This window comes from Gymnoscopelus microlampas (assembly GCF_963454915.1).
Source record: "Gymnoscopelus microlampas genome assembly, chromosome: 2".
NCBI lineage: Eukaryota > Metazoa > Chordata > Actinopteri > Myctophiformes > Myctophidae > Gymnoscopelus > Gymnoscopelus microlampas.
Window position 1 is genome coordinate 43,247,177 of NC_139939.1, and position 25,158 is coordinate 43,272,334.

General features: G+C 41.8%; 1 protein-coding gene across 1 annotated transcript in view; it reads right to left on the reverse strand.

The window, feature by feature from the left end:
* cacna1ib (calcium voltage-gated channel subunit alpha1 Ib) overlaps positions 1–7,280 on the reverse strand; it is a gene marked incomplete at its 5' end in the record, with an annotated part of 168,381 nt that extends 161,101 nt beyond the window's left edge. Inside the window, 2 exons of the mRNA XM_084071481.1 lie at positions 3,393–3,526; positions 7,188–7,280. Coding sequence (XP_083927607.1) covers positions 3,393–3,526; positions 7,188–7,280 — 227 coding nt within the window. The remainder of the gene's footprint in view (positions 1–3,392; positions 3,527–7,187) is intronic.
* Positions 7,281–25,158: the final 17,878 nt, after the last annotated feature.

Genomic DNA, 25,158 nt, shown 5'->3' on the forward strand with positions numbered 1-25,158 from the left:
GTAATCTTTCCATTTAGGCTGCATGAGGGCAGTCATGATTTGTTTTTGGATCTACTTTCTGACATTAGATGTGTGATCTAATAAACGCGATCTGAAAATGCACGTGCGAACACAAAGACACCCTTACACGCAAAAAAGACAGACTTAGCCACACAACCACAGGATCTACAGCTGCCCAAACATGCACAACAGATATCACTCATCACTTAACTCTAAAGCGCTCTGAACACACTCTCTGTGTCCCTGCTGGCTGCCAAAGAAGCAAACTCTGCATCGGGGCAGAGCTCCAGCACTCGAGCTAAGCTCCGGCTCATCCACTGTTTATGTTTGCAGCACATTTGTGCGCTGGGGTTTGGCATGCAGAGACAGAGGACAACCGCAGCGGATGTCTCAGCGGCTGTTTATGTTTGATGATGATTGATGGATCAGACTAATGTCAGAAATAACTTATTTTAAATAAAAGCAAGTCTACTTGAGTTGCAGATGGGCAAAATGCAAACACCAGCAACTCAAATTTCCACAACAGACTATGAAATGCTGATAAATATTCATTTTTTTTACCCGATGAAGAGCCTTGGCTCAAAACGTTGTCAATAAATTTACATTGGAGCAGATGAGTGTGCAGGTTTATTTTTTTTCTTCATGTTACTTTCCAACCCAGCACCTCAACCAAGTGATGTGTGTATTCTAGTAGTTTTTATAAATATTTAAGAAACACAGAAACCCATCATCAAAATAGTGATAAAAACAAAAAAAAGGATTATGTAGGCCAAATGTATTTTGATGTTAATGTTCTGTGATTGAGGTCAATTTGAAAATGCAAGCAAGCGCTTGCATAGTCACATGCACCCAGGCAAGACCGCATATTGTACTGTACCTACTGTATGCAGGCCAAGTTACAAAATGAACAGTTCCATCATTCAGATTAATGGTCTGTTAAACGGGGGAGGTAAAGGTGAAAGAGTGGGAAGCTCATTCACCACTATGCTATAAGTAGGAAAAGCTTTGATCAGCTTGGCTCTCACCATGCAGTGATATATTATAGAGCTATTGATTCCTTCGCCAAATCTAGGCAACACTGTAGCGCTAACATCATCACTGCCCGTATACTTTAATCAGCTTTAATCTGCTTCCACACAGACTGGTGGGTTCTTTGGCTGTGAGTGAAGTAGGGCATTTGTAGGGAAACTTCTCTAGACTGGGTGACCAAGCTCAAGACTAACCTGATTTGCAGGAAGCTGGTGCTAACAAATGAAATAACTTACAATATGAATAAATGGCAATATAGACACTTATCTTAATGTCACGCAACACAGTATCTATTGCATACTGTGAAAAACTGCGTAAATATTAAGGAAAACTCCTTAGACAGAGAGTTCAGAGTGCTATATCATATACTGTAGGCCTAGCACTGACGAAGGTCCCAGGACCGAAACGTTTGCTAATTTTATACACCCCTCACTATGAGCACAGAGCACTTTATGAGCATATAAAGGAGTCTAAGGAGTTTTCCTTAATATTTATGCAGTGAGAGCGAGCAAATCTTTTTCTGCCAGTTTTCCTTTGTGCTTTTGAGACCACCGCAACCCTGAACAAAGGACAATATAACAAAGGACAATATACTGTTCTATACTGTGATCTATAACCGTTTTTATGGTGGTAATGCTTTGTTTACATTAAGGCCATGGATAATGCCTTCCTGCACCTGTAAAGAGCTTTCTCCTCATACTACAGTGATAAGACAGATTTCTGCACACTTATGTCTCTGAAGTTTTTCCACTTTATTTTAAGCTTTCGGTCTATCAGACCTTCATCTGCTCATACAGTACATGATTCAATAATGGTCCATAATGGGTCCATAATTGAATAATGTATGCTCTGATGAAGGTCTGATAGACGGAAAGCTCACAATAAAGTGAAACACTATATAATGTAGATCCAAGTGTGCAGAAATCTCTCTTATCAGTTTGGACTCACTGGTGCTTCCAGCACCTTTGCATAGATTTAGCCGGGTGGAGCACTTGTCTTCCTGCATGCTTTAACCACTTATACTATTCTTCATTGGCCGGGGACCCCCAGGATTCTATACTTGGTCCCCTGTTTTTTCCCCTGTACATAAAATCTCTTCACCAAAAATAGCCAATCTACAAGCGCGTTGTGAGCTTGTAGATCTGCTATTTTAGCTGAATGTTCACGTTTTTTCAACTTTCTTATGACATGCCCAGGATAGGACTATAGGGTTCAGGTGGTTAATGATACAATAAGCAATATTATAGAATAATATTAATATTGTTGTTGAGGTTGAAAATGATAATTGTTTATATAAACCTAATTCAAAAAAGGGTTGTGTTTACTTAAGGGTTTTTACTGAAAATGGCTACGTAGTCATCATTCATAACTGTCACATATTGGCAGTTCTTGTATGAACAAGAAAACTAAACATCTAAACAACAAAACAAACAAAAATCCCAATGTAAGGCACGGGTGAAGTAGAGAGCTTGTCACAATGCAGTCACATACCGGAGCTTTTAGCATCCGTTCATATCAAATGGTAATTTGCAAAATATGGCAGAATTCCAGTTCCAGTCAACAACACTTCAAATCATTCTCAATACTTCACAGCTGCACTTGCTACAGTATACCAGACATAAGTTGGCAGTTTTCCATGGGCATGGCTCAAAGCCATTGTTTGTGTGTTGCTCTGTTTGAAGAGGATTTCAAAGGAAATAAATGCTTCAAAAAGAGTGACTGTTACAAATAAAGCATGAGATGCCAAAAGGCACAAAGAAACAAACATAAGTCATATTGGGACAGAAACTATGGAAAATCAATTTCTCCTGTGCAAGCCATCATAGGCTGTTCTACATTTCAGAGCTGAGTTAGCGTCAAGTTACTGCACATACTGTAAGTATAAATTGATACGCAAATTGTCAGCTCAGGCTGTGTTGCAACATTGATAAGACTAATATAATTTGAGTGTTCATTTTCAAAAGACATCTTAACTGCTACTACTGAAGGTTCACAATCTGAAGTCTCTGGAATAATTATGGATCATAAAAGCTGATATTTTCATTACTTCAACACCCAAGGACGGTCAACCACTTAACCACAAAAAGGAATGGGCAAAATGATTTAGATATAAGCTGCAATGTGAGCTTGTAGATCTTCTATTTTCAAATAAATCTTCAAAATATTTGGAATTTTATTTTTTGAATTTTCGCCTATAACGGCATGCCCAAAATTGGGTTAATGTGCTCAAGGGTGGGCATCACTTTTTTCCTTAGATTTCTGATTTCCAAATATTTCACATTCCTGGACATGAGTGAGAGCTGAGTTCTGACCGTGGAAGAGGAGAGATACAGTAAGAAGGGTAGCAGAGAGGAGGTCCTCACCCCGCCATGACTATGAAGAAATCTAGACGATTCCATGTGTCGCCGAGGTAACAGCGCCTGCCAAAGATTCCCAGGGCCACCATCTTCACCACCATCTCCAGAGCAAAGAAGATGTAGATGAACGCATCAAAGGCCTAGGAGGAAGCCACAGACAGACAGAGAAAGAGAGAAGATGTAGATGAATGCATCAAAGGCCTAGGAGGAAGTCACAGAGACAGAGAAAGAGAGAGAGGGAAATGAGGCCAACGCAGTAACAGGGCGAGAAGAATATTTCTAATTTAGATTTCTGCTGATTTTCAATTTCTGTTGAATGCTATCGATGTTTACACTAATCCACTTAAAGGCCACAGTTTGTCTTGTGTCATTATTGCTATTGTTGCAAGGCCGGCTCTGGCAATGCGAGACAAGTGTTATGCTGCCAGTAAAGCACTCTGAACGGAATTCGAAGCACACCGAATGAAAGTGAGTGGCGAGACCGACGGTAGATAAATGCTAGTATTAGCAATATTGACAAGGTCTGCTGGAGGGGCAAATACACTGAGCAGACAAAGTCAAGTCTCTCTCTCTCTCTCTCTCTCTCTCTCTCTCTCTCTCTCTCTTCGACTCTTTCTATAACTCTGTCTCTCATCCACTTTCTTTCTTTCCTTCATAAAATTCCTCTTTTATTTTTCCCTCCCACCTACTGTGTCAACTCCTCTCGCCCCTCCCTAAGCAGCAACCCCCACCTTTAGTTGAGCAGCTTGTTCATAACAGGTGGCTAATGATTTGAAAGTAATTTGTTTGAACAGTAATCACAGATAAGCCGGGCATCGACCCTTCCCAGCTTTAATTAAATAAAAAACCCAAATAAATCAAAGATCTCTACCGTGTGTGTGCATTAGCCGCTATTGCTGTTGTGAGCAAAATGCCTCGATTAGCTCTTTGGCGTATTGGGAGGATTAGATGGGAGCCGTCGCGCTCCGTGTTGCCTGTAATTTGATTTTCAAAGGAAAATACTCCAGGCAACACCATCTGAAATTGAACCGATGACATCGTGAGGCTGTTTGCTCACTGGCCCGTTGCCGAGAAGTAAAGTGTTATGTGCTGCTAAGGGCATGTGGAGTGACTGTGCCTGACTACTAATGTGGGAATTGGACAAGGTTGCAAACTTTGACCTTTATCAAAATGGTACAGATGACCACGGCACGGCTGTTTGTAAAGTTCAGCAACCAGCTAATATTTAAAAGAAAGATTCCTCCTCTGACATTTCTGCAACCCTGTTCTCTCCTCTCACTCTGTCTCTTTTTCTTTGTAAATGTCTCTACACCTCTCTGCCCACCTTTTAGTCTCTCTGCAACCTGTGGGGGTGGAATATCCAACCCTGTTTTTCCATATTTTACACTTTTCTTAACACACACGAGAGAGGGCGAGAGAGACTGACAGAGAGAGAGAGAGAGAGACTTAATGATATAGACAACAAAAAATGACTCAGATGTTAATAGGTGTTAACCTGACTGTTAATTAAACATAATTAAAGTGTACAACATACAAATGGAAGCAAATGGACCCGGATTTTACTGTGTACAAGGTATATTCAATCACTCCATCACACCCTGAAAACTAGATTTTTTTTTTTTTTTACTGTGTAGTGTGTACTGTTCGATACAGCAGTCAAATACCCCAAAGACAGCTGAGGGTTTATAGATTGTGCGGGTGCTGTGCATGTAGCTGTGCAGCAGCATGCACAGGACTGGCCACTGGACAGTACAGGGCGATGGATTTTCAGACAGGAGTTGTATTGACTGTGCTGATACTGAATGAGGGCTATAGATACAAGTATACGAGGAGATAAAACCCCGGCACTAGGTCCTCTGGAGGACAGAATACACACCAGCCAACACCTCCCACAGGGAGCCTAATCAATCTCGTGCAGTGTGTGTGTGTGTGTGTGTGTGTGTGTGTGTGTGTGTGTGTGTGTGTGTGTGTGTGTGTGTGTGTGTGTGTGTGTGTGTGTGTGTGTGCGCGCGCGTGCTTGTGCGTGCGCTTGTGCGTGCGTGCGTGTGTGTGTGTCAGCAGTTCTTTGGCGTGGTTGAGGTGCTTTACTGTAAAGCACCGCTGTTTTACAAGCAACCTGTTAATCCCCCGGTATGTTTCTTTAGAGATTATTAAGAGGTTCCACTGGTTCTTCAGCTTAGTTTAGGCGCCACAGGATCTACATTTCTCAACAGAAGAGCAGGGAGACCAAATATAGCCACCACAGTTGTGTTAGGCATAGTCTACTAACTAAAAATAATGTTTTATTCTCCCCCAAAAATAGATTGCAGCTTTTAAAAGTGAACTTCCCCTTTAAAATGTCTTTGCACGGTGATTTGTCTATTATGTTAGTCATTTCCAAAAAGTGTTTATTGTTCAGCAACTTTACTAACAATATGGTTGATTATGCCTGGAGGGTTTCAATTTGTATAATTGTTGTCAACATGTAATTGGAGATTGATGCCACCTGGCTCAAAGTGCCACTAATTCCAGAGACCTGCCCTGACACAGACAACAGGGTACATACATAGGTACGTTTTTGGAAGACAGCAAACTGGTTGGGTCCGTTTCTACTCTCCAGGACAATGGAGGGTTAGTGTTTAATTATCAGTGTTGTGTAATGTGTCTGAATAGACTCCTTTATTCTGGGAAATCAACGCCTCCTTCTCACTCACACTACCAACCATCCTAAAGTAAGAGTGTGAAAGCTGCTATGTTAGGTACAGACATACAGCGCACGCACCCACGCATGCAGGCATGCACACACACACACACGCGCACACACTGGCACACATGCGCGCACACATGCACACACATGCACACACGCACACAGCTTCAATAAGAGTCTGCACTTTGTCAGATGGTGGGCGAAGCTGTTGAGGGGTTGTACTCTGAGGAGGAGACAGGTTAGCTGTATCATTCCAACATGCATGTTAGTAGTGAGTCACAACACAGAACACAATCTACAGCAGTGGTTCTCAACCTGTGGGTCGGGACCCCCAAGGGGGTCCCCACGTGATTTTTTTGGGGGGTCCCCAGATAATAGTAAAGTGACAATTTAAGGACTTTTAAGACCTTTTTAATATCTAAACACTTTTTTTTTAAAAGACCATTAATGATTCAACGGTCAACAAACTACTATAAAAACTGGTCAAACATTGGCCAAATTGTCAAATAAAATAAGAAAGAGGCAAAAATAGCCGATCTACAAGCTCATAACGCCTCGCGTTGTGAGCTTGTAGATCTGCTATTTAACAATATTTATCTGTGGCAACTGAGTCAAACTAAATGTAATGCCTCAACTCCTGCAATTCCAAGTGCTTGTCAGGGTGGGGGGGTCTCCAGTTCAAATATGATTATTTTGGGGGGTTCCGAAAAGGTTAAGAACCACTGGTCTACAGGTGTAGAGCATGGTAGTGGCAGGTATATACAGCATGGCAGTGTCGGGAACGTACAGCTTGTGAGAGAGGGTGAGTGGAACAGAGAGGAGAGGAAGGAAGGTGAGATAGTGGGACAAGTACTGTACAAATGTGCTTCCATGATGTGTGAATACATGTGAGCACTGTGTTTCTTTGCAACAAAACATGATTGATTCCAAGGTGTGTGTGTGTGTGTGTGTGTGTGTGTGTGTGTGTGTGTGTGTGTGTGTGTGTGTGTGTGTGTGTGTGTGTGTGTGTGTGTGTGTGTGTGTGTGTGTGTGTGTGTGTGTGTGTGTGCGTGCGTGCGTGCGTGCGTGCGTGCGTGCGTGCGTGCGTGCGTGCGCGTGCGTGTGTGTGCGCGTACCTGCAGGATCTGGCAGCGCTCTGAGGAGCAGTCGATGTTCTCGCAGGGCTGGTACATCCCCAGGGTCACGCAGTTCAGCAGGATCACCATCATAGTGACTCGTTCGAACCACGTGAACACAAGGAGGGTTAAGGAGAACGGAAGACAGGCAGAAGTACCTACAGTAAGTATGTCGTGATACCACATGAAGATTTACTATGTTTGTGTATTTCATGCTCCAAAACAAAGTGATCGTGATAAACATCAGTCAGTATAACTGTCTTTATCTTTGCTGTAACATGGATGTGAAATGAAACTGGTGGTGGAGGCATACAACTCTGGTGCATCCCCATTATTTCTGAAAGTTTCAGAAACTGTACTTCAATTGGGACAGACTGGTTATGAACCGAGTGAATAAAGTGCACAATCATGTTGCAGTCCAGATAAGCACTTGATAGGATTTCAACTGATAACAGAGCCAGGCCTGGTGGTGACAGCACCACAATAATTGCAAGCCCACCACAAAGATACTGTAAGGCTTCCAAAAAAAAATAAAAAAGTATTTCTGTATTTACTGTAGATACAGTAGTAGAGAGACTGGACAGATGGGGAGGATATGCAATACACATCTCCAGCAGCAATCAAACCAGGGAGCTGAGCAAGACATGCATAGCCAATGAGAGCAAGAAACAGAGATTACACAACATACTATAGTATATTTTTGACAGAGTGATTTAACCCATTCAATCTTGGAACGCATCTACAAATGTCTTCTAAATCCTAACAGTATTCTGAAAATCGTTGCTATATCAGTGGTTCTCAAACGTTTTCATGTCAAGGACCCCCCATCTGAGAATCTTTTGTTCCAGGGGGTCCCAGTCCCCAGATGCAAAGATTTGAGTCAAAAATGTTCCCTTTATGTCAAAATGTGTGTAAAAATCCTTACACGGTAAAATCCTTGTGTTCATTTTACTCAGAGAAATGGAACCAAATGGACCCTGTAACACTTAGGATTATACTGTTAAAAGGAAGTGCAGTGCCTGAAACAAACACCTGTGAGTTGAGAGGAAAGGAATGCAGGGTTTCTCTTTCATCGCGTCACTGCTGTCTTTCTCCATCTATAGGGTACATAATGATCAATACCCATCCTTCACAGACACAGTCAATGTGACATGGCACCCCACGCTTCCTTGCCAACCAATTCAGTATACTTGAGATAGCGGTTCTTGAAGTCTGTCTGTGCTTGTGGGGGGTGTACACTCGGCAAGCGCCGATGTTTACATAAAGACATGACGTCCTGCCCACACAATTCCCTTTTGACTCATATATTATTTACAAAAAAGGATTACCAAGCCCAAGTGGCACTTGGAGCTGTAGGGGGTGCTCAGGGGGGTCGGGGCTCTGGCGCTATGGGGGCTGGGGGGCTGGGAGCTCCACATTAATTAATTGAAACAAAAATAAAAACAACACATTAACAATGCAACTAAATAATAAGATATAATTACATTAAAAATCACATGTTGAATACAGTATTTCAACTAGCACTGAGCTGATCGGCTATGTGCACATGCGTTCACGTGCGCGTGCACGTGACGTCAGAAAATAGAGCCCCCCTAGCTCAAAAATCCACAGCTCATCACTGGTCATAGCGTAGATCCAATTCTCATTCCACTTTCACATTCCAGTCAAAAACAGTTTTTTTCCCCATATTATTATTTGGCTATGTTTCATTCGTATTGACACTGCAATTCATGAGGTAAATCATTGCATCAAAATATAATAATTATGTACAAGGAGCATCGTGTTTGTTTGTACAAAAGACAAGGCCAGCATGATTGGTGTTTGGAGTGAGTAACTTCCCTTCCCGCAACTGAAGACTAACAGAGAACACATGCTGTAAATGTCATCCCATAAGTGCAAATTGTGAACACAATATTCACTGAATACTAAGGGTTCCAGTGTACTGTTCCTATGTGAAAATGGAAGAGGTGTCTGAGTGCATGGTGATGGGGAAGGAAGAGGGCCACTCAGAGGATGGGTAGGCACGGAGGAGGGAATAGATGTCCAATGAGAGTCCAATAGAATTTGCAATTGGTTGTGCAGCGGTGAAAAAGAATGTTTAAAAAATTAAACAGCCATAGTTGAAAGAGGTACCGTACATACACAATAGACTTATTTTCGGCCGGGGCTGCTGGCGTAGCGGTACAGGCACCTAGGCTCCAAAGTAGCCTGACAGCACATCACGGGTTCGAGTCCCGATCCCGACGATCTTTGCTGCATGTCTCTCCCCATCTCTCTCCCTGTTGCCTGTCTGTCTCTACTGTAAAAACTATAAATAAAGGCCAAAAAGCCCCAAAAATACGTATTTTCCATATTGTCCAGGATTGTTTTTACTTTGACAGAATCATTGTATGTTTTTTTCTTCTCTTCTTTCTCTTCTGCACTGTATTTGTATCTGTCAGTTTTCACTTCTTTTGTTTTATGCATCCTAATCTCAATGGCTAGATTGTGTCAAGCAAAAAGAGGAAAAGCTCTGAGGAAGGCTGGTACCGAAACGCGTTAGCCAATAAAGAATGAATAACTGAGCCTTTGTCTTGCATCTTGCTCTTATTTTGGAGTGCCGCCACTTCCACCTTAGCGTGTTGACTTTTTCTAATTAGTCGTTCCTGTGGCTGAGCACCCACTGCTCATGAACGCGTCCAGAGGAAGCGCACGTGCCTACTGTACCTTCCACAGTGATTGAATGAGTCACATGTATACCCACAATCACACACCCATGCAAACGGATGCATGCAGGCTCACATTCATTATACACACAACTCACACATTCACACGCCACGCACACTTGAACATGTTAAGTCATACATGAAATTGATGCATGTCATCTAATGGGGGGTAATTTAAAAGGAAATATTCAGCACTGCAGTGAAGCATGTTTTATATTTACAGTATGTTCCAACAAGCTAATGGCAGTAAAGTACGGGGATGGGAGGCATGGTTCAGTGGGTAGATTTGTCATTGCCCACTCATTTGTCCTTCATCAACTGTACCATTGACCACTTATTACTCATTTTCATTATTGACTGTGTGTGTGTGTGTGTGTGTGTGTGTGTGTGTGTGTGTGTGTGTGTGTGTGTGTGTGTGTGTGTGTGTGTGTGTGTGTGTGTGTGTGTGTGTGTTTTACTCTACAGTACATAAAACACTACACGATCGATTGATTGATTGATTGAGACCAAACCCCGCCGTAGAACTTAACCAGCCATGTCTTGTCCATGTGATTCAGGGATGGCTTCAAGTGACTACCAACGTACGGATAATGGTTCTGAATTCCATATTGTGTCAAGAGGTTACTCTTGAAGACCTAAGGAGGCTCACTAAGGTGCGAGTTCGAAGTTCTTGAAAGGAAGAGTCTTGTATAGTCTTGAAGTCTTGTAGGTAAAGGTTGGCCATGCCAAATAAGGAATTCTGGATCTGATATGCCCAATTGTGGGGTCCAATCACAATGAGGCAATGATGAATCAGCCATGCCCAAATATGGAATTCTAGGTCAGACTCTCCTAAATACGGGGTCCTTGATGGCATACTTGGCCTCCAAGTAATCTCATTAGCAACAGCAGTTGGGTAACCATGACAACTTTATTTTAAAGGGATAGTTCACCCCCTAATTGACTTTTTTTAATTAGTCACCCCATTGAGACTTGAATTCATGGATTTTTTTTTTTGCAATCCTAAGGCAATAATTTGATGACCCCCAGCGGTTCCGGTAGGAGACACAAAGAGTCTCCTTTGTGTCTCCTACAGGAACCGCTGCCTACCGGTCCGCTGGTCATCAAATTATTGGCTTAGTAATGGGACAAAAACAAAAAAATATCCATGAATTCAAGTCTCCATGGGGGGACTAATCGATAGAAAAAAATATTTTTTGGGGGTGAACTATCCCTTTAACAAACCTGGAAGAAAGCCTTTTTAACAGCCACCCCCAGATGTCTTATGGAAATGTACGTGTATATATATAGCTTCTCCCGCTCAGAAACAGCATGCAGAATACCCCCTCCTACCCCACCACTATGGATAATGGCATCATCAACATCTAGGCTTTTTTTCCCCCTAAGCCTTATAATAAGTTTCAAAGATCATACAGACAGCCAGGGCCCATGCAGCTCATGAAATAAAAACTGTGACGGTTCTTATTCTTTCTACCTCTATCATCCATTCTGAGCTAGCGTTAGACTGAAAATGAGACTTGGAGCAGAGCAGATGGCGTCTAAACAGCGTTATCCCTCTTGCCTGATAAAAGAAAATGAAACTACTTGAGAGCAGTGATGGAAGACGTACTCACATTATTTACTTAAGTAAAAGTATCAATACCCTATTGCAGAAATAGTCTGTTACAAGTACAAGTTCGGTATAAAAAATGTACTTGAAAGTACACAAGTATTGGCATCAAAAGTAAAAGTACTTATTATGCAGAAGGTCCCATTTCACAAGTTTTCAGATGTATAAAAAACATTTGAAAATAGCCAAAGTTTAAATAGCGCTGAAGTGGTTAATGATTGCTTTGTAATAATAATCAAAATCTACAAAGTAACTAGTAACTAAAGTTTTCAAAAGAATGTAGGGGAGTAAAGGTGCAATATTTGTCTCCGAGATGTAGTGGAGTAGAAGTAAAAGTATTGAAAATAGGAAATACTCCAGTAAAGTAAAAATACTTAAAAATTGTACTTAAGTACAGTACTTGAGTAAATGTACTTGGTTACTTTCCACTACTGCTGTGACATGCATGCCGATGCAGCAGCTTCGTGTCTACCATCATCACTCATGATAAACCATCAGTATGTCTGCTTCTACCATTCTTCAATGTACCAAATGTGTTTGGAAGAACTCTGTCTTGCTGGTAGCTACATTATTGGATATTGTATGGAGAGCGGAAGCGATAACATCGTCGAAGCCATCATTTTGACGACATTTGACAACATCTATCCATTCAACGTGGCAGGAATGGATTGTAAATATTCATAGTAGCCTTGTCTGCATGATCATTGCATGGTACGATTACATCACTGTGGGAGCAGGTTTGAATGTGCTTGTGTTTTGTGTTGTGTGCGTGCGTGCATGCGTGTGTGTGCGTGCGTGCGTGCGTGCGTGCGTGCGTGCGTGCGTGTGTGCGTGCGTGCGTGCGTGCGTGCGTGCGTGTTTGCTTGCTTGCTTGCGTGCGTGTGTGCGTGCATGCGTGTGGGTGTGTGTGTCTGAGAGAGAGAGAGATGCACAAGAAATGGCATAAGCACACGCACGCAGGGCCTCTAGAGAGATATTATAATGAGTGTGTGTGTGTGTGTGTGTGTGTGTGCGTGCGTGCGTGCGTGCGTGCGTGCGTGCGTGCGTGCGTGCGTGCGTGCGTGCGTGCGTGCGTGCGTGCGTGCGTGCGTGCGTGTGCTGACTGTTTGACAGTGTGACAGCAATAATTAAGACAAAACAACTTGTCAGACAACCCTATGTGGTCGATATGTAAATATGTGGTGGTGTGATAACAACCAGTACCAACCAGCACCACAGAACACAGTGCTACACAGCCAGTATCAACTAATACCAGGGCAGGACCAAGTCAAATAGAACCAGCTTCAGCCAGAACCACAACAGGACCAAGTAAAATAGAACCAGCATCAGCCAGAAACACAACAGGACCAAGTCAAATAGAACCAGCATCAGCCAGAAACACAACAGGACCAAGTCAAGTAGAACCAGCATCAGCCAGAAACACAACAGAGTGACGAGCTGATTCTGTTTCACTCAGGTCAGTGGTTCCCAAAGTGGGGTCTGGGGACCCCCAGGGGTCGTTGAGAGGGTCCCCCGCAAAATGAGGAACAATTGAAACACTTTAACCCTGTTTTATACTTTGGATATTTTAATTATAAAAGCTCATAACACATCGCGATGCAACAGGTTGTGAGCTTGTAGATCTGCTATTTTTTAACAATTTTGAAATTAACATTTATTTTTTATTAGAAAACTATTCAAAAAGATCTAAAGATGTGGAACAGTTTCGAAAAATGTTAACAACACACTTTTCTCTCATGGGGGTCCCTGGCACAAAATATTTAAAAAATGGGTCTCTGCAGCCAAATACATATAGGGGTCCTTGACATGAAAACGTTTGAGAATCAATGCACTAGGACAGGTGAAACAGATATCTCTATAGTTAAATGTTTTTGTAAATGAATGCCCTACTTTATCGCACAAGAGTGTCGCGCAAAAGTAGCTGATCTGCAAGCTCACAACACGTCGCATCTTCTTTTTCCGCTATTTCATAACTTTATATTTTAACCTTTATTTAGATTTTTTTGTGAGTGATTAAATCTGTCTGTGGGGTTTCATAGATATTGAACCAATGTTCTATATTAAATAATGAAACGTTTTAGCAAGAGCTTGTGACTAATAGCTCCATTGGAACAAGGTTATTTCTTTCCATTTCCATTTCCATTACACTTTTGTTCATACAGGTTTTTTGTCCGACAACGAAGATGTATTGTTTGGTATTCGCAGTCAAACAGTGACAGGTTCTGATGAGGGTGGGGTGTATACACAGCTGGTACTATGAGAGGGTGTAAATGTATGATACAGATAGGGGAGGGGGGGGGCGGGGCTTTGCTTTTATAGGGCCAGCACTTTATCCATGCAGGTATTGTGCACACGAGTGCACATGCGCACATAATACATTGCATTAGCTTAATTTGCATTTAATTAATTTCATTATAATTTATACGTGATTAAAACATTACAGGTTCAATTTAGGTCCTCATTCAGCGCACGCACACACACACACACACACACACACACACACACACACACACACACACACACACACACACACACACACACACACACACACACACACACACACACACACACACACACACACACACACACAGTTGTGCCACATCAGCCTTTTCCCCACAGCTTTCTCTAATGAGGAAAGAGATCATCTCCTAGTTGTCACATTGCTTATGGGGAGACCCTGCAGGCAAAGCCTCTAGATAGTATACCCCATCATCTAAATAACACCCCCATGCAACACTTCATTCAGTGTGACCAATATATGGATGGACTTTATTTTTTTTATGTCAGCGATTTTTTTCAGTCAAAGTAATGAAGGCAGCCTTTGAGCTAACGATGGGAAGATGATCTGATTATTATTCCCTCGACCGAATGGAGCTCAGTGGGGGGAAAAGAGAAATGCACTGAGCAACTCACTGGAAGCCAAGACCCCACACACCCACTCCTATGAGCAAGCTGCGTACGGTATACAGTAGCTCCCGCTAACAATGTGCCACCTGCTCTCTCTCTCTCTCCCTCCCTCTCTCTCTCCCTTTCTCCCACTATCTCTCTCTCTCTTTCTTCCAATCTCCCTCTCTATTGTAACCCCTCTGTTCTCTCTCGCTCTGCTGAAAAATGAGTCAATTAGTACAGTAGCCTTGGAGGAAACCCAGTGCCTCTCTCTCGCTCTCTCTCTCTATCTGACACACACACACACACACGCACGCACGCACGCACGCACGCACGCACGCACGCACGCACAAACAAATACCACCACCGGGACAAGACCATAACCTCTGATGAGTGTTTTCAACATGAACTAAATTGAGAGTTTAAATCCACATATTTATAAGGGTTTTTAAGATGATTAACTCTGTTCCGCTCTCTTAACCTTCATTCATTCAGGGCATACACTCAATTCAACAAGCCTGCTTCAAATTAATAGATAACATTCACATCTGGTTCAGCTATAACCACAGTTTTATTTGTGTCTATTCGTCAATGAGCAGGCAGGCGTACGACAATTGGGGATTAAAACCGTTAGCCGTTGAGAGATTTTTAACCTCTACAACCCTAGCCTCCCTGTTCTGGAGGGAACATTCATGAGCTTGTAGATCAGCTATTTGCCACGAAGATATATGTGTAGGGAGAAAACAGGAGGGGGCCTAGTATAGAGTACTACAGTTTTTAAGTGCCCAGATGTTCTCTGACTGCCTGAGCCATGGTGCTGTCCAACTAATTGTATGGTGTAAGCATGAGAACAGTTAATTCAGTAAAAATAGTAAAATCCATAGTGTTAACTGAAACCAAATTGAACTGTAAGGGTCCATGTGTTTCCTTTTTTTTTACACGCTCAGAATGAAAAAAACACGTACAACATTTAGAGCTCCTTACACAGCGAAAATCGGATTTAATTTATTTTGGTGGAATTTATATTTATTCTCTGTTCATTGTATTCTGAGTGTGTAAAGATGGACCCTTACAGGTCAGAATTACAGACAGACAGACAGACAGACAGACAGACAGACAGACAGACAGAAAGTAGGAGAAGATACCAGTGGAGCCAGATAGTTGAGGAGAGTTCAAGGGAGTGATAGAAAGGCAGAGATTATTATGGATCCAGGGGCATCTTGTAAGTGAATGTCAATGTCAGTCTAACTAACACAACTTTTCATCTTCCACTTCTGAGGATGGTGAAGCCAGATAACTTCATGCTGTCAGGCAATTTCATAAAAATGTGTTGTGGATCAATTTAAGATAAAGCTGTGATGTGACTTCACTCATGAATCTTTTCAGTGAGATTTCATAGCAGGACGACAAACCTACCAAGAACTGTTCTGGTTTCTGGACTCTGGGATGCTTATATTGTATTGGTTGCTCCTACTGCAAACCTCGTTACCCAGGGTGAGCGGGCTTTTTCGGTCCGGGCCCCTGGGCTCTGGAACGCCCTCCAAGAGAAGCTGAGGCTAGCTCAATCGGTGCTTTCTTTTAAAACACTTTTGAAAACACACTTGTAAGCCAATTGTTTTTCTTACGTTTATTTACTTTTAACTGCACTTTACTTCTACTGCTGTATATTGTTGTGATATATTTATGTTTTTTACTGCTTGGTTGTTTTTATTGCTTGTTTTTGACATGTCTGTAAAGCACTTTGTAACATTGTTTAGAAAAGCGCTATACAAATAAACTCATTATCATTATGAACATTGTTATGTGGTACTGGCTGCTCATGTTAAATAAATACACCCCCCCACCACCACCACCACCACCACCACCATATACTGTAGTGCAAATTGATGGTAAATTACAATATATTCCAGATTTTGCAAACGTTTAATTTGTGCTACTGTATACTGCAAATAAAGCATATAATGCAGTTTCCACAATCTCTTGTTAACTTCTGATTTAATTATTTTGTTTATGCTACCGTCATACAGTCACGGAAGCTCTGAAAATAAAGTGATAAAGTGGATGCGACGCCTCCTTCCCACTTCCGTTTCGTCTTTACACGCGCATTATCCGAAAATAAATCAAAATCGTCTAAGCGTAATAGCTTGCTGCTTAGCAGAAATAAAAACATTAAATGTAAAGATATTTTAAGATTATATTTTCGTGAACGGAAATGACGGACAGATGACAGCTTACTGTCTCGGATTTCAGGATGTGTATAGTTCAAGACTCTATATTGTAGCATTTGGAGATTGTGGAATTGTCTGGCTACGCAAGACTACACTGCATTCCTTCCTCTGTCACTCCATCATGCTCCAGGACAGAACAGGTTGACAGGTTGACTTTTTATGAAATTTTCCATCAGAAGATCGTTGATCCAGCATGGATAAGGATGACAGGCACCATCATGACGCACGCATGTGTGTGTGTGTGTGTGTGTGTGTGTGTGTGTGTGTGTGTGTGTGTGTGCGTGCGTGCGTGCGTGCGTGTGTGAGTTATTTACTGGGACAAATGTCATGGGATATCACACAGCAATGCCTCACAGCATCTCACTTCACCACTTACTTCTCTGATCCATGTCAAGTAACTGGACACACACACACACACACACACACACACACACACACACACACACACACACACAGTATTGCCAGTGGTGCCATGAGCAGCGTAGCATGAGGCAACGTGAACCCAAAAGACAAGAGGCCTCTCTCTCTCTCTCTGTCTCTCTCTCTCTCTCTTTCAATCAGCTGGCAATGGAGGGTGTCAGGACAAACTGTTGCTGTGGTAACAGTCGACATGGTTTGCATCTGGAAATGTTGATATGCATCTCTTTTGGGTTCAGAAACATCAACATTTAACGTATTTAACTTTTTGAAAACATCGGTATCAGCAGATATTCAATATCCATATTTTGTAATTGCAATTATTGCGGGAAAACTTTAGAACGTTTTCTATTTTTTTTACAAGATAATAAGGCTTAAGTGGTTGAATAAAAGTTATTTGTGTTTATTTTTTGTATAAGTTGAATGTTCTCAAAAAGATTCTTGTCAAGATATCAGTCAAAAACATCACTAATCGATGGTCCAGGACTCTCCAAAATCAGGATCGGCATCAGACCCAAATACAGTATCTGGCATGGGTCGGGCTCTAACAAATACATATCACGCCCATATGCATGAGGTTGGCTGAGACCATTTTGAAGTGGTCTCCGCCACTGCAAAAGCTTGTCCATTTTTACAACAGGATTAGCTGTCTCCTTCCTGTTCTCTGTGGGTCTCTCTCTCTCGCTCACTCTCCCTCCCACTCATTCCTTTGTGATGGTGTTGGTGTATGCTGATGATATCACACAGAGGTGAGTGTGTAGGTTCACACTGCTGCCCACTGACACTGCATCAGGCTATTTCCATCCCATAGCCCCGGCAGGCTTGTGTAACAGTGACACACACGGGCACGCATGCACACACGCACACACATACATGGATGGACAGACAGACAAATGGGATTTACACAATACAAGTCATGAGGTTGCTAAAAATAATTGATCCGTGTCTGCCAGGACCACAGGTAAAATAGGAGAGAAAATTGATTGCACATTACATGCAAGCAGTGGTGGAAAAAGTACTCAAATGTAATTTTAAGTAAAAGTATCAATACTGCAATGTAGAAATACACAAAAGTATTGGCATCAAAATGTACTTCAAGTACCAAAAGTAAAAGTACTCATTATGCAGACGCATTGTGAGCTTGTAGATCGGCTATTTTCAAATGGCCGAAATGTATAGGGCTGAACTGCGTCATCCCAAAACCTATACCACTTGCGCGAGGACGCGCTGTGATTGGCCAATACGCTTGTGCAAGGACGCGCTGTGATTGGCCAGTGGCCACTTTGAGTGGCAGTTGGGCCAAACGCCCTCACCAAAACATGATTTACTATTCTGTCCCTATCGGTACATAACTCGAACAGCGTTGAGTCGGCCCAAGCGAACTTCGCAACGTTCGGCACGGCAACTCGCTCGCTTTAGCTCGCTCGGTCGGTGGTGCCTCGCGTGGTTCAAGTTCGCTTGAGACGGCGTGCCTCCGTCGCGGTCCAAAACAATACGGGCTAAGAAAATAACCCGCAGTTGTTGTAGGCAGATGCACTTCCGCGTTGGCCACAGAAGGGGGGCGTGGTTATAGCACAAGTGGTATAGGCTTTAGTATGTCGCGGCTGAACTGGTTAATGTATGAATGTTTTGTAAAAAATAATCAAAAACTAAAAAGTAACTAGCAACTAAAGTTTTCAAATAATTGTAGTGGAGTAAAGGTACAATATTTGGATCCCAGATGTAGTGGAGTAGAAGTAAAAGTACTGGAAATTGGAAATACTCAAGTAAAGTACAACTACCTCAAAATTGTACTTAAGGACAGTACTTAAGTAAATGTACTTAGTTACTTTACACCATTCGTTACAAAATGCGTGTACGTGAGCCGTGGCAAGGAGCAGAGAGAGCAAGTAAGTTTTGTACATCTCTAATGACCAGAGTGAGGCATACAGGACTCTGTCCCTGTCTCTGCTGGCCAGATGTCACACTGTCAGACATCTCTCTTTGATCCTTCCCGTTCCCTCACTCCCCCTTTCCCTCCACAACTCTGCCTCCTGTTTTTCCTTCCTCTTCTTCTTGTCCATCTTTAATCTTCCTGCTGTCTTGTTTGTTTCATCTTTTCCTGTATGTCTAATACTTAATAATGTATACTCCGTTTGGAGCATAAACTGTCTATAAATTCCACAAATCTTTGTCACTGTGTTTATGATCGATGTGTTTATGTCCGTCCTCCACATATCTCAAGAACTGTTCAACCAATAGACTAATGTACTGTTGACGATGCATCTTATAACTGGCTGCTAATAAATAATAACGCAAGAAGTGTGTTGCCTTCACACTGGCAGCTCCAAAAGATACAAAACTACAAAGCACCTGTCGCCAGTGTCACGGTTGTGCAACACGCTCGGTGACATCATCAATCATACATACCCAACGAGCGAGAATATAGAGGAAAATGTAAAGGCTTGTGTTAACCCTTTAAGATCGGGAACGCATCTGCTAAAAAGAGTAAGGTCATGATTGTCCGAAGTAGGGAAGACAGACAATCTACCTTTCCTGACTTCTATCTGGCTGACACTTCCCTTAGTGTGTGCAGTGAGATTACTTATTTGGGACATATTATCTCCAATGACCTTTCAGATGACAAGGACATCTATAGGCAGCGGCAGCTGTATGCCCAAGCAAGCGTGCTGTGTCGCAAATTTAGCATGTGCTCAGTACCTGTGAAGATCTCTCTCTTTAGATCCTTTTGTACACCACTGTATACTGCTCACCTTTGGAGTCGCTACAGACAAGGCAGCATCAGACGACTTACAGTGGCCTATAATGACTGCATGAGGCTGCTGCTGAGAGCTCCAAGAAGCTCCAGTGCAAGCCAGATGTTTGTTAGTGTTGGGGTACCCACCTGCTCTGCTGTGCTACGTAACCTTATGTATAGGTTTATGTGTAGAGCATCTGAGTCAGTAAATGACATAATCGCTGTCATAACGGACCCCACGCGCAGTTCTGTCAGGTTCACCTCTAGACTGTGGAACCATTGGCGCACATGTTTGTATGTCAGAAACTGAACAATGTGGGCTATTTGCATTATTATTATTTATTTTTTCTTCTGTTTTATTGTGTGGTGTAAGGGTTTCTTGTGATATGGATCTTCCTGGGTCTGAAATAAAGATTGAATTGTGTCATTTTAAGATTTCTTTGGCTTTTCAAAAATAGTAGATATACAAGCTTATAGCGCGGCACCGAGTGCCGCGCTACGAGCTTGTAGATCTGCTATTTTTGAAAAATCATGAAAATGTGTGCAACTGTTTGAATATATATATATTTTTAAGCGAACATTTGTTACTCACATCTTTGCTTCTGGGGGTTCCTGGAACAAAATATTTTGAGATGGTGGTCCGCGGCCAAATGCATATAATTTTGGGGGTCCTTGACATGAAAAGGTTTGAGAACCACTGATATAGCTATATGATATTTAAAAAAAACTGTTAGGAATTGTGTGGAGAGAGAAGGTGAGTGGAAATGGTGAAACCACATGGTCGTTTTGTAGCTTTGTAGCTAGGTGGTGTGTTGAAGTGGGTTGATGCCAGCTCAACTATATTTTGTATCTTTGTAGCAGGCAAAAAAGTGTTGGATGTGTCTTTTTATCTCCATGTCAATGGCTTCCACTGAAAATGAATTGTAGACTGTAGCTTTGTAGCTGTATGAACACAGCATCAATCAATGACACTGATGATAGTATACTTTTTCCAAGACAGATTCTTTTCCCATATTTTCAGCACAACCCTAACTTGGGAAGGAATTTGGGCTGGTATATTTTAATCATAGTGGTTAACTTTTTGAATTATACAAAAGTTGTTTTTACATAATCGTTCAATAGTACATTTTTTACAATAACCAGAGAGAGCATGCATGCAACACGCACATACTCACACACACACACACACACACACACACACACACACACACACACACACACACACACACACACACACACACACACACACACACACACACACACACACACACACAGGATGAGTGAACTCAATGACTTCAGCGGGAGGTCAGGAGGTTCCTACTGCGTAACTACTAGCTAGACAGTAGGAAGTCCAATCACCATGGCGACATCGCTTGGCTGCAGAAAGACAGAAGCGAGGGATGTAAACAGAGAGGGGGAAAACATCACAGGTGATGCTAATGACTGTAAGCACGCACGCACGCACGCACGTGGACACACACACACACACACACACACACACACACACACACACACACACACACATACACATACACAACCCCAGCCAGAAACCTGCTGGGTTAATTGCTGGGGCTCTGGTTCTAGAAGGCTGCTGTTCACCTTGGCTGACCCACCACGCGCACACGCACACGTGCGCACACGCACACACACACACACACACACACACACACACACACACACACACACACACACACACACACAGCCTTGCTACATCTCCACAGGAGCCAATGTGTTATTTCAACGCCAACAAGTCCATCAGGTGTTGCCAGGTTGACAGTAACACCTGTTGGCACTTGCTAGTGTGAGGACAGCTAATTCACAGCCTGAACAGCAGGGGGCAGACCAGAGCAGAGTCAACATGAGAGGATATGACCGCACAGAGGAGGGGTAAGCCTATAGAGGGCGCCATTACCCGCAGCAGCTCTGGTCAAATGTCCATTCATAAAAGAAATGATCTTCACCGGGTTTAATGAAAGTAGATTAAATTATGCAGTTTGCAATACCTTGTTTACTCAATAAAAATGATTTGTCGGAAGTTGGATCTGTTTGTATATAATAGCAGCATTATGCCTATTATGCCTATAATAGCAGAATTATGGCTATCTAACTCCCGAACACAACAACAGAGTGAATGGCGCAACAATTCGTTTCCCCCGAGCATGCGCAGATTGCGCATTCTGCTCTGTGATGACGTCGCGCGGAAATCCGTCTATATTGATGGGTCACTCTATCCACAAGTTTCCTAGGGCATGGTGGGCATCACTTCCTGTCGATTTGATCAGGTATCAGGGTTCAAATCGACAGGAAGTGATGCCGACCATGCCCTAGGAAACTTCTGGATAGAGTACCGAGGTCCTGACGTCATTCCCACTACCCCTGGGTCACAGTGTTATTTTTTGTATTGGATTTTCCACAGGGAAATCTTAGATTGCGTCATATACGAACTGTGTTCCAAAAATAAACAAACCACCCAGCGATTTTGTCAGGTATGTGACTCTGTGTCGTTTATGATATTGAGTTACATTTGATCATGTCTGTGTTTGGAGATAAACAAATGTCTTACTCTTTGGATAAATTAGTACTTTTTACTGTCAATTTCTTCATATCCATATGAGTAAAATCGCTGGGGTGATTTGTTTATTTCTGGAACACAGTTCTTATATGATGCGTTCTAAGATTCCCCTATGGGATATACAATACAAAAAAGAATGCTGTGATAGCGCCATCCAGCGGCAGTGATGTCAGACTTCGGTGCTCTATTTGGAGCGAGTGTGGGGCGGCCCAGTGGTATCATAGAGCGTTTTTTTTTTGCATCTTGACGGCACAAGGTTTCAACCAAGAGAGATAATGACAAGTTTATGTTGTCATTATCAGAATCAGAAAAGTTTTTGTCACATCACAGGTTTACAGGTGTGAAGAAGTAGGTGAATTATCTTTTATTTATTTATTTATTTTACAATTATTGGACATGAGCTTACTTCATTTGATATTATGTCACAGCTCTGTAGCCATATTTGATAGGTTACGTTAATATTACTTTATAAAAATCTTGTTCAGTTTGTTCGTTGTTTGAAATACACTAGCTCTACCTCCTAAAATGTTGATGCTTTGGAGGGCATACTTTGCTGCATATTGCATCAGTCCTTTAAATAGGTTGTAATACTTTTTTCATGTTTCATGTTTCAAGGAACATCACAGCAGGGAAATAAGGAAGTGTGAAAACCTGATTTGCTATTGATGGGCAATGACCGTGAACTATTTCTAACTACAACAAACTACTAACAACGAACAACTTTTCCCCCTAGTGGCTCAGCTCAATATCAAATTAATTTACTTCAATCGTGAGTTGATTAAGTTGTTCACTGTGGGAATGCACTGTGGCAAGAGAGCTGTCTCAAACAAAACTCATGTGACAGCCACAATACCCGCGTGCATTTGTTTGTAAAGTAAAAAAAGAGAAGGGAAGCAAGACAGAACTGCAATAAAAAAGCAAATCATCACTTTTATAAAAAAAAAAATCTCCCACTACATACACTTTAAGATGTAGTATAGACTAAAGCTTATGTTAGTATCTTAATATTGGTGATGTGTACAGTAGGTGTTGTTCAAGATTTGCATATCACTACCTCTGTGCTTTAAAGCCTCTGTGGATAGCTTTAAAGCACAGCTCAAGACCTATTTCTTCACTCTTGCTTTTGGTTGATTTTTAAATCTCTGTGTTGTTATTCATGTCCTCACTGTTTTGCTATTATTTTAATGTTGTTTTATGCTTTATGCTTTTCTTTTTTACTTTATCGTTAAATTAGCTGTACTTTTCTGTAATTGTATTCTTGCTCTGTAAAGCACTTGAAGCTGCATTCATGTCATGAAAGGTGCTATACAAATAAAGTTTATTGTTATTATTACTTCAGCTGACACTGCAGTGCTACACCAATCACAGTTCACCTCACACACAGCTAAGCTCACGTTAGCAGATTAGCACATCATTTCTGTTTTATTCACAACTGCACATAGTGGTAACTTGCTACAGATTGCACAGGGAAGTCACACCGTTATTAGACCCTGTGAATCTTCACGATGAATCTTGAGGTACAGGTGTCATATTAGACCCACCACACAGCTCAGTGATTCACTGTTAAAGCTCAGCCTCAGAGGGAGAAATATCTCACTGAACCACATAGTTTCTTAATCAATATCATCGTCTTGTTGCTATGAACTATTGATGCTGCTATTGAACTATTGATCAGTGCCTCCAAAGAACTGTCTGAAAGATTAAAGATGACATTCCCTGTGATTGACTTAGCTGTGCCTCAGAGCACTGAAGAATAGTAAATGGAGCAATGCAACAATGGCCTCAGATTGATCATTGGTGAACTGTGATGGACTTAAGTCCAATAAATGGAGTGGCATTGAGTACATTAAAGTATGTTAAACTTTGACCATTTTTAACATGAATACTATTGTTCTATTGTGAGGAGGGCGTGAAAATCCGAATAACGTTTCGCAATTATTTTCTTCTGTTTTTGACCTCCTCACAGTCACAGTATAGGATTCAGGTAAAAAAAAAACATACCCTTTAACCCAGAGGGACGTGAAGTCAAAGATTTACAAGAAATTGACCTATGGAGTTGATTTAACACTCAGAATATTACTGTGTTGTCCCTCTCCCTTTCTCTGGTCTTTCTTTTCCACTTCACTACCAACAAAATTCCATCATTTAGATTATTTGCTGACCCTTGGTCATCAAATCAGCTAAAATGTACTTTGACAACACTGCGCTCTAAAGGCCATTACAGAAGTGATACCCTGCCAGCCTTTTAGATGTAGCATAATGCTTGACAAGGAAAAGTTTGACCATAAAGTGAACACTTTGGCAACTTCCAAGGAACAAAGTCTCCTCGATGTAATGGGATCCTGACTACAACAGTATAGAATGTTGTAAAAAGCTTGACAAATAGCCAACAGTCACTATGGCTATTCCAAAGTTCAACCCCCTTTCATTATTCTACCTTCTCTAACACTGCCTGAATAACAGCTTTTTGCTTCAAAGTTCAAATGCATCGCCAATGTCTGCAAACCTACAGTATATTTGTGTTTTATGTCATCAAAGTGTTTTCATCTATGCACTATAGTGAACAACAATAAAATATACTCTTTTGCATTAAAGTGGCTTCATACCTTTCCTTATTTATCATTACACCTCCAAACATAACTTGTAAATAGAAAATAACATCAAAGGTGCACGTAAAGCTGGCGACAAAACAACAGGCTCCAAGAAATCTTCAATGGAAGCCAACGACTGCATGCTAGGAATAAAAGTTGAGCTGGACTCAACATTTTTCAGCACTCTAATGATCGCATTTAACACAGTTTTCCTGCTCTGTTCTGT